We start from the raw sequence: 15904 nt of genomic DNA on the forward strand, positions 1-15904 counted from the left end.
ATACATGTACGTTTGAGGAATTTTAATTATGGGATTTCTGTTGTTTTGAATTTGGCGCCCTGCAGTTTCACTGGCTGTTGACTAGGTGGGACGCTACCGTCCCCCGTACCCTAGAGAGGTAAACAAACTATAGTTTTGGCAAGTCGGTTAGGACATCTACTTTGCGCATGGCACAATTCATTTTTCAAACAATTGTTTACAGATTATTTCGCTTATATCTGTCTCACAATTCCAGTGGGTCAGAAGTTTACATACAGCCAACTTAGTGTGCCTTTAAACAGCTTGGGAAATTCCAGAAAGTTATGGCATGGCATCATTTGAGTCAATTGGAGGTGTACCTGTGGATGTATTTCAAGGCCGACCTTCAAACTCAGTGCCTCTTTGCTTAACATCATGGGAAAATCATAAGAAATCAGCCAAGACCTCAGAAAGAAAAAGTCTGGTTCATCCTTGGGAGCAATTTCCAAACGCCTGAAGGTACCACGTTCATCTGTACAAACTATAGTACACAAGTGTAAACACCATGGGACCACGCAGCCGTCATACCGCTCAGGAAGGAGACGCGTTCTGTCTCCTAGAGATGAATGTACTTCGGTGCGAAAAGTGCAAATCAATCCCAAAACAGCAAAGGACCTTGTGAAGATGCTGGAGGAAACAGGTACAAAAGTATCAATATCCACAGTAAAACAAGTCCTACAGAGACATAACCTGAAAGGCCGCTCAGCAAGGAAGAAGCCACTGCTCCAAAACCGCCATAAAAAAAGCCAGACTACGGTTTGCAACTGCACATGGGGATAAAGATCGTACTTTTTGGATAAATGTCCTCTGGTCTGATGAAACAAAAATAGAACTGTTTGGCCATATTGAGCATCGTTATGTTTGGAGGAAATAAGAGGGAGGCTTGCAAGCCTAAGAACACAACCCCAACCGTGAAGCACGGGGGTGGCAGCGTCATGTTGTGGTGGGGGGCTTTACTGCAGAAGGGAATGGTGCACTTCACAAAATAGACGGCTTCATGAGACAGGAAAATGATGTGGAGATATTGAAGCAACATCTCAAGACATCAGTCAGGGTTAAAGCTTGGTCGCAAATGGGTCTTCCAAATGGACAAGCATAATTCCAAAGTTGTGGCAAAATAGCTTAAGGACAACAAAGTCAAGGTATTGGAGTGGCCATCACAAAGCCCTGACCTCAATCACACAGAGAATTTGTGGGCAGAACTGAAAAAGCGTGTGCGAGCAAGGAGGCCTACAAACCTGACTCAGTTACACCAGCTCTGTCAGGAGGAATGGGCTAACATTCACCCAACTCATTGTGGGAAGCTTGTGGAAGGCTACCCAAAACGTTTGACCTAAGTTAAACAATTTAAAGGCAATGCTAGCAAATACTAATTGAGTGTGTGTAAACTTCTGTCCTTAAAACAAGTCAAAATGAGGCTCAGTAGTGTGTGTGGCCTCCACGTGCCTGTATGACCTCCCTACAACACCTGGGCATGCTCCTGATGAGGTGGCGGATGGTCTCCTGAGGGATCTCCTCCCAGACCTGGACTAAAGCATCCACCAACTCCTGGACAGTCTGTGGTGCAACATGATGTCCCAGATGTGCTCAATTGGATTCAGGTCTAGGGAACGGGCGGGCCAGTCCATAGAATCAATGCCTTCCTCTTGCAGGAACTGCTGACAAGACCCACTCCAGCCACATGAGGTCTAGCATTGTCTTGCATTAGGAGGAACCCAGGGCCAACCGCACCAGCATATGGTCTCACAAGGGGTCTGAGGATCTCATCTCGTTACCTAATCGCAGTCAGGCTACCTCTGGCGAGCACATGGAGGGCTGTGCAGCCCCCCAAAGAAATGCCACCCCACACCATGACTGACCCACCGCCAAACCGGTCATGCTGAAGGATGTTGCAGGCAGCAGAAGGTTCTCAGAACTTATTTTCCACCATAATTTGCAAATAAATTCATTAAAAGTCCTACAAGGTGATTTTCTGGAATTTCTTTTCTCATTTTGTCTGTCATAGTTGAAGTGTACCTATGATGAAAATTACAGGCCTCTCATATTTTTAAGTGGGAGAACTTGCACAATTGGTGGCTGACTAAATACTTTTTTGCCCCACTGTATATACATACATACATAAATACACATATATACACACTGAACAAAAATATAAACGCTACATGCAACAATTTCAAAGACTTTACCAAGTTATAGTTCATTTAAGGAAAACAGTTCATTTAAATAAAAGGATTGGACACTAATCTATGAATTTCACATGACTAAAGTATCTGGACACCTGCTCGTCAAACATCTCTTTTCAATATCATGGGCATTAATATGGAGTCGGTTCCCCCTTTGCTGCTATAACAGCCTCAACTGTTCTGGGAAGGCTTTCCACTAGATGTTGGAACATTCCTGGGTGGAGCTGGGGACTTGCTTCCATTCAGCCACAAGAGCATTAGTCAGGTCGGGCACTGATGTTGAGCGATTAGGTCTGGCTCGCAGTCTGCATTCCAATTCATCCCAAATGTGTTCGATGGGGTTGAGGTCAGGGCTCTGTGAGGGCCAGTCAAGTTCTTCCACACCGATCTCGAACAACCATTTCTTTATGGACCTAGCATCATGCTCTGAGGCATTGTCATGCTGAAACGGGAATGGGTCTTCCCCAAACTGTTACCACACAGTTGGAAGCACATAATCGTTTAGAATGTCATTGTATGCTGTAGTGTTAAGATTTCCCTTCACTGGAACTAAGGAGCCTAGCCCGAACCATGAAAAACAGCCCCAGACCATTATTCCTCCTCCACCAAACGGGTGTGGCTGAAATAGCCAAATCCAGTGATGTTAAGGGGTGGCCACATAGTTGGTATATATAGAGCACCTTTGAAAAAAAGTTATGGTGTGGATCAGAAAACTGGTCAGTATCCAGTGTAACCACCATTTACAGAAAACTGGTCAGTATCCAGTGTAACCACCATTTATTTGCCTCATGCAGCACAACATCTCCTTCTCATAAAGTTGATCAGGCTGTTGATTGTGGACTGTGGAATGTTGTCCCACTCCTCTTCAATGGCTGTGCAAAGTTGCTGGATATTGGTGGGAACTGGAACACGCTGTTATACACCTTGATACAGAGAATCCCAAACATGCTCAATGGGTGATACCAATACCATAACCCCATCGCAACCATGGGGCACTCTGTTCACATTGACATCAGCAAACCACTCGCCCACATGTGGTCTGCGGTTGAGGCCGGTTGGACGTACTGCCAAATTCTCTAAAACAGAAATTCTCTGCTTATGGCAGAGAAATTAACATTAAATTCTCTGGTAACAGCTCTGGTGGACATTCCTGCTGTCATGATACCAATTACACGCTTCCTCAAAACTTGAGACATCTTTGGCATTGTGTTGGGTGACAAAACTTGCATTTTAGAGTGGCCTTTGGTCCCCGCACAATGTGCACCTGTGTAATGATCATGCTGTTTAATCATCTCATTGATGATTTCTTATTACTGTCAGGTGGATAGATTATCTTGGCAAAGTAGAAATGCTCATGAACAGGTAAGTACATTTGTGCAGAACATTTGAGAAATGTGTACATATGGAACATTTCTGGATTTTTAATTTCAGCTCATGAAACCAACACTTTACATGTTGCATTTATATTCTTGTTCAGTGTCGATGCTCTTTCAGATCTAGAGGAGAGGAGCTGTTCAAAACATTGAACCTGTTTATGTGAAGAGAAGTAGATCTTACAGAGTAGGCAACCCTGTTCGGTTTCAGGCACCACACCTAACCAACTGAGCTGATTGATCAGTTCAATGATTGCCTAAATTCAACACACCTGATCTTTCAGGTCAGTTAAATTACAAACATGAAGTGCCTGCAGCACTCCAGGACCAGGGTTGTCTAACTCTGTTCTAAAGGGTGATGCTTTGTCATTAATGTTTCTGTACGATCACTGTTTCCCTCCTCTACGGCTGCTCAGATGGCACAAAGTAGGACAAAAAAAACACCCCTCCCCACCCAAGACAATCGCCCCTCATCATCCTCCTGGTCAATCTCCATGGGCAGAGAAATCCCAAATACTCAGTTACTTGTGTCGGTGTTGACCAATCAAATTGCATTTGGTCAACGTTAACCAACTGGTGTGGCGCAGCTCTGTAACAATATAAATTCCCCAGACAGAAAAAAAAGTTTACATTTTAATTTCACAATTTGGTATCAATTACAGATAGTACTACTGCTAATACATAATTCAGAAACAGAGTCACCCTCGTCTGTGCACAGTAGGTAAGGATGGTGATGCCACGCCGTAAATATCCCTACACGTGATCTCATTCAAATCAATTGTGTAACATTTTGCCCAATGCTTAAATTAATTACATAACAGAAAACAATTTATTCACCCGTGCGAACAAACTTTTACAGGCCTCCCGAGGGCGCGCTGTCGGCTGTCAAACGAGTCACCAGTAGCGTTAGCTTTAACAGATGCTAACGTTCCTTAGCGAGCTAACGTTAACGAACACAGTGCAACTTCACTTGAATTCCACTACCTAGCCACCAGCTAGTCGCCATTTACTTTCGTATTAACATATACACCTGATTCGACCAAAAACAATGTTAATCCATAATTCTGCAAAATCAGCTTGAATCAAGCGTAACGTCGTTAGCTAGCTTTACTGTTAGCAGATATGGTAAATGCTTGTTAACACATTGCTGAATGCCAACCAACGTATCCATGACAGCAAGGTTGTTGACCTTACGCTGATAATAGGGAAGGCAGCTAGCAATTAGATAATCACATTAGCGTTGCCGAGTAATGCCAGTGACATCGTCTGTCAATAGCTATTAGTTAAGCGAACTTAACTGGCTAGCTGCTACCACCAAAAACACCTAACCGCGAGTCCCGCGTTCATCTGCCCCGCCAAACCCAGAGAAGTTCTACACTAGGTCGAAAAAATATCTTCATCCTAGGTTCTTCGCGTCTAACTTCGTTAGCTAGCTTAAAGTTGATTATGGTCCGGTTTGCTAACTAATCGAGTAAATTAGCTACCTAAATTAACACACACCAAAGCTAGCGTTAGCTAGTTGACTAGCTAGCTACTACGTTACACTTGCCTGGCTGAATAACTTTGTGTCTTCGTCGATAGTGCTGGTCCTGCTATCGAGGAGCTAGTCGTGTACCGTCTTAACCTCCTTATTCTAGTAGCTAAAATTGAGCTAATTTAACTGGAAAAACTGACTGCATCAACAGAACCATGTCACTACTGTTTTAGCAGCAGCGTGAATTGTCGACCTCTCACCCTTCATCCAAGAAAAGAAAGCGTGAGGATATAGCGACACGCGCTGGCTAGATTACTGTAAACCACAGTATTTTACCTCCATGATCAACAACGCCCCAAAACGCACACACTGGTGTTTGATTTAAATATGCTGTTTATCGTTTTTTTTTTTTGTATAACAAGTCCAATTTAATTAGGTCAGTTCCCATGTCACTTGAGAAATTACCTATTCACCCAGGTTTCCTATATCAGCTTTGCAATGCATGTGTCCAGTTGGTTCTAATGCAGTAATCCAATGTTCAATTCAATACCACATCTCCAGTTCAAAACGAATCCCAACCTGTTTCATGACCATAATCCAGCACCTTGATTGTCCTAAATTGCAAACTTCCCACCTGTGTGTTGAGCCCATAGAGATAGACGACTCATCTTTCTAGCTGTGCCATTACAACGTCTATCACAGCATTGGCAATCTCCATTTTAAAGTAGTCCATTGTCTTCTTCACGGTTGGCTGATCCCTCCTGATGATCCGGTTGGACATGATTCCAACAGATCCGGTTGGACATGATTCCAACAGAGTCACCAGGAGGGATCAGCCAATGAAGTTGGAAATTCCATGAGGTTGACTACTTCAAAATGTTGGAAGCTTAATAGCTGCCCATGCTAATACAGCCTTTTGGCCACTAGAGGCCTCTATCATTCTCTGGTTGAGCTCAGAGAGCCATGTGACTGAGATGTGAGGGACTGGGGATCGACACTAGGAAGGGAGGCAGAAAGGATCCATTGAGGGCTTAAAGGACTGCACTGGATGTCCTCCTGACGAAAAAGGAAGCACCCTTGTTGTGGACCTTATACTGGAAGAGTTTCTTCTGGGTCTGCTGCCTGTCACATTGTCCTCGCCAGCACACTTCCACCTGAAACACACACACAGTACGGTTCAGCTTAATGCGTTTAACAGTGCTCTTTCGCTCTCTCTTTTTTTCCCACTCTCACACACAAATAATCTAATCCATCTGACTTGTCCGTGGATGTCCCTGCAGTAGCCGGTGGGGAGACCCTGTACTTGGAATGTGAGGCTGCACTGGTGTATAAGGCCCCTCAGGAGCCACTGAGCATTCATCATCACTCTCTTCTTCTGCCTCACATCGCACCAACATCACCATGCTGCCCAGCAGATAAAAGAGAAAAGGGATAGTAGATAGAGGAATGTGTGTGATTATTTGAACAGAGACAGTGAGCTTGTGATACCGTGCGCCTCCCATGTCACACCGCTCATCCGCCAAAGCTCGCATCCACTACAAAATCATGGTACTTGCCTACGGAGCAGCAAAAGGAACTGCCCATTTCTACCTTCAGGCTATGATCAAACCCTACACCCCAACCCTGTAAATAGCCCATCCAATCTACCTCATCCCCATACTGTATTTATTTATTTATGTATTTATCTCGCTCCTTTGCACCCTAGTATCTCAACTTGCACATTCATCTTCTGCACATTGTACCATTCCAGTGTTTAATTGCTCTATTGTAATTATTTGCGACCATGACCTATTTATTGCCTTACCTCATTTGCAGATGCTGAATATAGATTTTTCTACTGTATTATTGACTGTATATTTGTTTATTCCATGTGTAACTATTGTTTTTGTATGTGTGGAACTGCTTTGCTTTATCTTGGCCAGGTCGCAGTTGAACATGAGAACTTGTTCTCAACTAGCCTACCTGATTAAATAAAGGTGTAATACATTTTTAAAAATAAAACTGAGCTCTCCGTTCAGCCTCCTCTGGTCTCTTGGCCCTCCCACCCCTACGTGACAGCAACTCCCACTCATCCTAGTCCAAGCTCTTCTCTGTCCTGGTACCCCAATGGTGGAACCAGCTTCCCCCTGAAGCTAAGACAGCAGAGACCCTTCCCATCTTCCAAAAACATCTAAAACCCTACCTCTTCAAAGAGCATCTTAAAATCATCCCAAAGCCCCCCCACCCTTCCAACTTTGAGGAAAAATGTACTTACTATGACTGTGTAATGTGGTTGTCCCACCTAGCTATCTTAAGATGAACGCACTAACTAAGTTGCTCTGGATAAGAGCGTCCGCTAAATGACTAAAATGTAACTGTAAAATGTGATACTGTATTATCTGACCTGCAGCTCGGAGCGGACCAAAATGCACTTTCAATGGAGCTTCTGCACTGAATGAACATGCTTTTTAGACCAGTAGGCTTGATCAGAGTCAACGCTACAGACAGGTACCTGAGGAAGTCCAGTGCCTGGGTTCCTTTGCTGGACTCCCCCTGAAGCAGTACCCCCAAGGATTCCTTCAGTCCCTCTAGGAACACCAGCTGCCCTTTCTCCCTTGCCTGGGCCAAACTCACACCCTGATTAACATGGAACACAGTGAAAGAACCCATACAAAATGTAGTTAATACATCTCCACCAAGCAACAGCAAACCATACACAACTGTAAAGACACATTTACTTGCACAGTATGTATAAGAGTGGCTGGGGGGGACGTTTAACCCAGCATTTTGGAGGATAAGTATACTCACCAACCGTTGACTGATTGCACTGTAGTGACTGAAGGACTGCACAAGACCCAAGAAACACCTTACATCTGAGCACGTCTGGCCTCACCAGATTTCATTTTTGACCACTTATGAGAGTGCATCAAAGTAGTACACAACTTGGCCCCATATGTTCCCTCTATTACTGACTGTCAATGTTTTTCACCTAACACTACAATCAACAGCAATAATAGAGGGAACGGTGTTACGCACACGTTTCAGTCAACTAGACATCAGTCCACTCACATAAATCCTCACCTCGTAAATAAAGAGAGAGGAAATGGTGAATGAGGAAGGACCCATCTGTCTGTTTGTCAGACACCACGATAAACTCTCCCTGCAGAGAACAGACATAAATCCACAGATGTTAGGATTAGGCATAGGGATTTAAATTGGTAACGGTTAGGGTTGAGGTTAGGGTTACCGGCTTGAAGTTGTCGGGACTAGTATTGAGAATATTGTTGAGCACTGCAAACATATTGAGAAGGGATGAAGACTTATCTCATACGAATATTTGGAATGTCTTCTGGTGAGTTGCTAACTTATAGCTACCTAGTTAGCTAGATAAATACTAACATCGATTGATATAAATTACTTTATTAATAACTGGCTAGATATTAACCAATGACTGTATATATATATATATATATATATATGAACGCTTAACACTCCCAGGAAAATACATTTAGCTAGCGCAGACTGCCGAGGGAGGCTATGAAGTTGGCTAGATTGTTGACACGAATTTTAGCGTTATCCAGGACAAACCCCAACAGCTCAAAGTACTTGTGTCAATAATAACCACATTGTTTAAAACAATTCCGCATTCATAGCTATTTCATTTTCCGAATGTTTGTTGTGAAAAAGTAGCATGGGTGCAAGATCGTAGTTTATACTGCACGAAGAGAGGGACAATCTGAGCATGTGAAAAGCGTTTCGACTTCTTCCTTGATGAGGTTTAACGGCGGTTGGCATCCGATAAATGTTGCATTGCCGCCACCTACTAGACTGGAGTACAACTCCCTTATACTTTGACAAAATAAACAAATACCTTACCATCTAACACTACACTCACAAAAAAAATCCCTCTACTCTACTATTTAAATCTATTCAGGCCAACAACCTGAAAGGATGGGACACCACCACGTAACACACCCTGTAACTCTTCTGATGTCAAGTCTCGCACACCCAAATACCTCTCTGCAGCTGCCACCACAACCTCAATTTTCTGCAACTTACGTTCCATCCCTGCAGTACAGTTTATAACCATTGGTATAAATGCTAAAAATCCAATCTTACTGAAAAATATATCATTTGTTGGCCTATTCCTCTGTGCTGGTACAGATCTACTACTCACACCACTCCTCTCAGGATCCCTCCCCCTTGACCCATCTTCCTCTCCTTTCTTCACTGCCTCAGCATATGACAACTTCTGCACTACTCTAACCCTGTAAACCTCAACCTGCCTCTCTCGCACGGGACATTTCTGATCCCCAGCCCCATTGGCACCCATACAATTAACACATACCACTACTTTCCCCAATGCTACACATTCCTTTGTCTCATGCCCTTCTGCACACTTCTCACACCTAAGAACCTCCCTCCTACACACTGCTGACACATACCCATAAGTTTGACATCTGTAACAACATAATGTATTCGGCACAAAAGCTCCTACAGGATAACTTATATATCCTAACATCACATTGTCGGGCAAAGACTCAACATCAAAACTCAAAAGAACAGACAATGACACTTCTGTGTTGCCACTCAAGCCACCCTGTCTGCGTCGTACCAAACGACGAGCATCACAAACACCGTCAATCTCCCCTTCAGTTGGTCAACTTTTACATTTACTGCTACCCCAGTAATCACTATTTTCAATGACGTCCTTTGCTTGAGAGCAAAACAATTCACATTTCTTGCTCCCATTTCGTTAAACGCAGAGTGCCTTCTTCCTCTGACCTGCAGAAATACAAACAATTATCACAAGACCACTTCTGGTTACCCTCGGCGATTCAACAGCACCCAACTCTGTTTTCACCCACCCTGAAACCACAAATGGATCAGCCAAAAGGCAAGGGTCTACTTTTTCCAAAAACTTCACTCCTACTGTCACAGACTCATCTTTATCCTGACCCTTGGTGCAAGGCTCAGGCTCCGAGAACTTCACCACACCGACCACCTCCGATACTACCACCTCATTCACTTCCATTTTGCCTCCTGTCTTCAGCTCACTCTACTTACGCTTTTTACTATTCTTCTTTAAGGGAATGGTTAGGTAAAATGGTTCGGGTTTGTGGAAGGGTTAGATAACATGCTAAGTAGTTGCAAAGTCGCTAAAAAGTAGTAAGTTGCTAAAATGCTAAAGTTGTCCGTGATAAGACCTAAAAAGTAGTAAGTTGCTAAAATGCTAAAAATGACCTGGCCGTCCCTCTAAACTTTCAGCTCATACAAGGAGAAGACTGATCAGAGATGCAGCCAAGAGGCCCATGATCACTCTGGATGAACTGCAGAGATCTACAGCTGAGGTGGGAGACTCTGTCCATAGGACAACAATCAGTCGTATATTGCACAAATCTGGCCTTTATGGAAGAGTGGCAAGAAGAAAGCCATTTCTTAAAGATATTCATAAAAAGTGTTGTTTAAAGTTTGCCACAAGCCACCTGGGAGACACACCAAACATGTGGAAGAAGGTGCTCTGGTCAAACGAAACCAAAATTTAACTTTTTGGCAACATTGCAAAACGTTATGTTTGGCGTAAAAGCAACACAGCTCATCACCCTGAACACACCATCCCCACTGTCAAACATGGTGGTGGCAGCATCCTTTTCTTCAGCAGGGACAGGGAAGATGGTTAAAATTGATGGGAAGATGGATGGAGCCAAATACAGGACCATTCTGGAAGAAAACCTGATGGAGTCTGCAAAAGACCTGAGACGTTTGCGTTATACAGAATTTTTTCCCATTCCTCCTTGCAAAACAGCTCGAGCTCAGTGAGGTTGGATGGAGAGCATTTGTGAACAGCAGTTTTCAGTTCTTTCCACAGATTCTCGATTGGATTCAGGTCTGGACTTTGACTTGGCCATTCTAACACCTGGATATGTTTATTTTTGAACCATTCCATTGTAGATTTTGCTTTATGTTTTGGATCATTGTCTTGTTGGAAGACAAATCTCCGTCCCAGTCTCAGGTCTTTTGCAGACTCCATCAATACTGTGGTCCTTCTGTAGCTCAGTTGGTAGAGCATGGCTCTTGTAACGCCAGGGTAGTGGGTTCGATTCCCGGGACCACCCATACGTAGAATGTATGCACACATGACTGTAAGTCGCTTTGGATAAAAGCGTCTGCTAAATGGCATATATTATTATTATTATTATCTTTATGTTTGAAGCCTGAAATGTGGCAAAAGGTCGCAAAGTTCAATGGGGCCGAATACTTTCGCAAGGCACTGTATATATATCAGTCCATTAACATGACCTTTATGATTTATGAAGCCTTTGTGCTTGTTTAGATTACATGAATGCAAAACAAATCTCTAAAAACTGATGAAGATTATCTCCAGTGGCGTGCAGTTTAATAAATAATCTCATGCGATTCTAACATTTGTCCATGAGGCTGAGAGAAAATGTTGCTGTTTTAAAGCTAATCTCCTGCAATTCTACACATCTTGCCACATACAGTGAGTAGAACAAGTATTTGACTAATTACAGACCTCTACATGCTTTGTAAGTAGGAAAACCTGCAAAATCGGCAGTGTATCAAATACTTATTCTCCCCACTGTACATCGCTGCATGTAGAAAATTAAGAAAAGTAAACTTAGATATGTGTTTTTGGTTGTAGAGTCAACTACATCATGCCAATTTCAAAAATATAAAGTTAGTTCAGAATATTTATGCAAGATACAGTAGTTGACTAACTGATCTTGCTTTGTTGTATACCCTCTGAGCCAGAGGAGGCTGAGTAAGAAGCTTGTGGGAAGCATGGAAGATCCACCCATGAAATAATGTTTTTTGTTGTTGTCTTAAAGACAACTGAGGAAGGTTTCGATCCATCGACCTCTGGGTTATGGGCCCAGTGCGATTTCTCTGTGCCAATCAGCTACAAACCACTCAGATTGACCCAAACCCACAATCCATGGCTTAGAAAGAAAGCACTGGGGCTTGATGACACAAGTACAGACTGTATGAACTGAAAGAAGCAGTGAAACTGTGATCCCCTGCTCCATATGCTTCCCATGCCGTATGTCTTCGTCCTGTGGTTATGAATAGAAAAGTAATCTTTAGAAAGCCACACAGAAACCCACACGAAACAGTTCATGTTAACAGTGAAATTGTTTTACTTTATTGTATAGAAACAATTATTTTGTTTATATCATAAAAATATAAGCATTGAGTATAATTTCACAGTTATTATAGTGCATTCAAAAATAATTCAGACCCCTTTACTTTTTCCACATTTTGTTATGTTATAGCCTTATTCTAAAATTGATCTAAAAATCAATCTACACACAATGATAAAGCAAAATCAGGTTTTTATAAAATTTCGGATATTTATAAAATGTTTAAAACTGAAATTAACATTTGCATAAGTATTCAGATCCTTTACTCAGTACTTTGTTGAAGCACCTTTAGCGGCGATTACAGCCTGGAGTCTTCTTGGGTATGACGCTACAAGCATGGCACACCTGTATTTGGGGAGTTTCTCCCATTTCTTTTCTGCAGATTTCAAGTTCTGTCAGGTTGGATGGGGAGCGTTGCTGCAGAGCTATTTTTAGGTCTCTTCAGAGATGTTAAATCGTGTTCAAGCCATGGCTCTGTCTGGGCCACTCAAGGACATTCAGAGACTTGTCTCGAAGCCACCCCTGCATTGTCTTGGCTGTGTGCCTTGGGTCGTTGTCCTGTTCCTGAGCGTTCTGGAGCAGGTTTTCATCAAGAATTTCTCTGTACTTTGCTCCGTGCATCTTTCCCTCAATCCGGACTATTCTCCCAGTCCCTGTCACTGAAAAACATCCCCAGCATGTTGATGCCACCACCGTGCTTCACCGTAGGGATGGTGCCAGGTTTCCTCCAGATGTGACACTTCGCATTCAGGCCAAATAGTTCAATCTTGGTTTCATCAGACCAGACTTGTTTCTCATGGTCTGAGAGTCCTTTAGGTGACTTTTGGCAAACTCCAAGCGGGCTGTTATGTGCCTTTTACTGAGGAGTGGTTTCCGTCTGGCCACTCTCCAATAAAGGCCTGATTGGTGGAGTGCTGGTGAGATGGTTGTCCTTCTGGAAGATTCTCCCTTCTCCACAGATGAACTCTGGAGCTCTGTCAGAGTGACCATCGGGTTCTTGTTCACCTCCCTAACCAAGATCCTTCTCCCCCGATTGCTCAGTTAGGATGGGCGGCCAGATCTAGGAAGAATCTTGATGGTTCCAAACTTCTTCCATTTAAGAATGATGGAGGCCACTGTGTTCTTGGGGACCTTTAATGCTGCAGACATTTTTTTGGTACCCTTCCCCAGATCTGTTCCTCGACACAATCCTGTCTCGGAGCTCTACGGACAATTCCTTCGAACTCATGGCTCGGTTTTTGGATGATCAATGGAAACAGGATGCATCTGAGCTCAATTGATTTAGAGTCTCATAGCAAAGGGTCTGAATACTTGTGTAAATAAGGTATTTCAGTTTATTTATAATTAAGAAATTGGCGAACATTTCTAAAAACCTATTTTCGCTTTGTCATTATGGGGTATTGTGTGTAGATTGATGAGGGAAATGTTGTATTTTTTTAAATCAATTTTTGAATAAGTCTGTAACAACAAAATGTGGAAAAAGTCAAGGGGTCTGAATACTTTCCAAATGCACTGTATGTGTTCAATATATCCATGGTGAAATAATATTTTTGTCCTTTCACAATGTTCAATGGTAGCTGCTCAAGTGACTGTTTGTTTTAAAATCAAGTATCCTCATTGTGTCTGAGACTACACACTTGAGTTGTGTCACATTCATTTGCCAGTGTTCAAGTTTGCCGCGCATTTACAGCCACTGTTACGTAACTAACTATAGTATCCACCAGATGATGTGAGGTAGTATGAAGTCACGGCGACCAGTAACCTAAATAGTCTGAAATGGCTTACTCTCCCAGATCAGCGCAATAGATGAAGGAGAAGAGAAAAGAAAGCCATTTTGGACTATTGAAATACAGACCAGGGTTTTTGATGAATATTTCAGCTGCACTGTTATGGAAGAATCCACCTTTTTATGTTTTGCAACTCGCCAACAACCCACTGATGATGGATAGAAAGTTCAGTATGACTCTGTCCACATGAGTATTATTTCATTGTTTGTCAGGACATTCTTTCAGTCTCCAGTTCCAGTACATTGCAACACTCTGTTTTAGCATGTATACTGTATGTCAGTATAGTCCTGTACAGTGATAGAGGTGTGGCGATGTTTGACCCTGGGCTTAGGGAGTGCACACCTTGGCTGTCCGTGGTCGTGTCCTATAACCACGGGGGTCAATGGTCGGTAAGGACCGTGTACTAAGGGGGCTGTACATAGGACAGGGTTGCGAAGGGGGGTACATGTCATCCTCCCACCTCAGTACCTTACCCCTGGCCCTGGCCCCTATCCGGTTGACAACAGGTGCTTTGGGTACCTTGTAGAGGTACACATCATAGTGGATCAGGGGACTGCAGGGGGGCCTTGGCTTGGCGTTTTTGGGACGGTAGAGCTCCATCTCGATGGTCACCTCACCCTGTAAGAACACACGCACGCACACATACGCACATACACACACACACACACACACATACAGTACAGGGTTGGGGAGGAACTGATTGCATGCAATCAGTACATGTAATCTCATTAAATAAAAACTGTAACTGTAATCAGTTACGTTACAAGAAATATATTCCACTCAGATTACAGATATATTTTTTAAACTAGATGATTACTTCTTGGATTGCTTTTAAATCAGAAAGGATGCAAAACAAATACATTATGACACCTTTCTGTTTACTCAATGACATTCAATAAGCCTTGAAAAAAGGTGAAAGTTTAAGTTTGTTCCACCTGAGCGAGTCTGACTACAAATCAGAGACCACTATGATAACACACTAAAATGTGTTTGATGGATACTTTTTGTCTCTTCTAATGCCTCTTAAGGGGAAAGTAATCCAAAAGTAACTGAAAGTAATCAGATTTATGTTATTGAGTTTGGGTAATCCAAAAGCCGTACACTGATCTACACAGGATAACACATCAGAGAAAGGCCAAAGGCCAATCATTTAATCTTTTTCCCCTCCCTCCTTTCTTCGGGGAAAGGGGGAGTAGGATTGGCCTCAGTGTGGTAACATATGGGCACATTTCCATCAGAAAGGCTTCTCTGATGATCGTCTGCATTCCAGACGTCCTCATTAATAAACCAGAGTAATGGCAAAATGGTTCAATCACCCTGCCTTTAAGTTTCAACACTTGCTTCCCAAGCTGCTCTGTGAGCTTTTCTGCAAGTGTGTGTGCGTGTGTGCGTGACTGCGTGCGTGACTGCGCGTGCGGGCGTGCATGCTTGTCTGTGCATATATGTGTTTGCGTTGGCCAATCCTGAGGCTCCCTGTGGAATTCACACACCATCGTTCCACCACATCCTCAGCCAATGACAGTGTGCGGATGAATCCAACATCCCAGCAGGCTTTGGGAGGCAGAGAAAAATCTTGACACGCCCTATTTGTGCCCTCTCTTCACCCCCTGCCCCTCTCTCCTTACCTGAAGTGTGCCCTTCCTCTCTCCTCTCCAGATAAGGTGAGCAGGAGTGCATTCATTGTCAGAACATTGTAAAAGCGCTATAAGAACACAAAGTGGTATTTAGGTCAGCTAAAGAGAGAGAGGGAGTAATGTAAGAGGGTTATGTGGAATCAGAGTGTATTTAACATCAACATTTCATGTTTTCCTTAGATGACATTAAATCTCCATAATGCATTCTGATTTTATGTATCTATTATACATAATTTTCTGAGTCTCAGTACAACGCGATTGTGTGTGTGTGTGTGTGTGTGTGTGTGTGTGTG

General features: G+C 43.0%; 1 protein-coding gene and 1 pseudogene across 3 annotated transcripts in view; both read right to left on the reverse strand.

Moving 5' to 3' along the window:
• Positions 1-5811, reverse strand: part of LOC118367511 (sterol regulatory element-binding protein cleavage-activating protein) — a 40725-nt gene extending 34914 nt beyond the window's left edge. The window contains exon 1 of one of the 3 annotated variants that reach the window (XM_052489594.1): positions 5683-5811. In XM_052489594.1, the coding sequence (XP_052345554.1) occupies positions 5683-5699 (17 nt within the window). In that variant the 5' untranslated portion in view covers positions 5700-5811. The other 2 variants (XM_052489597.1, XM_052489596.1) reach the window with 2 other exon arrangements.
• LOC118364459 (elongator complex protein 6-like) lies at positions 2182-8345 on the reverse strand (annotated as a pseudogene).
• Between the last annotated feature and the right edge of the window lie 7559 nt (positions 8346-15904).

Source organism: Oncorhynchus keta, chromosome 31 (genome assembly GCF_023373465.1).
Source record: "Oncorhynchus keta strain PuntledgeMale-10-30-2019 chromosome 31, Oket_V2, whole genome shotgun sequence".
In the NCBI taxonomy this organism is placed as follows: Eukaryota; Metazoa; Chordata; class Actinopteri; order Salmoniformes; family Salmonidae; genus Oncorhynchus; species Oncorhynchus keta.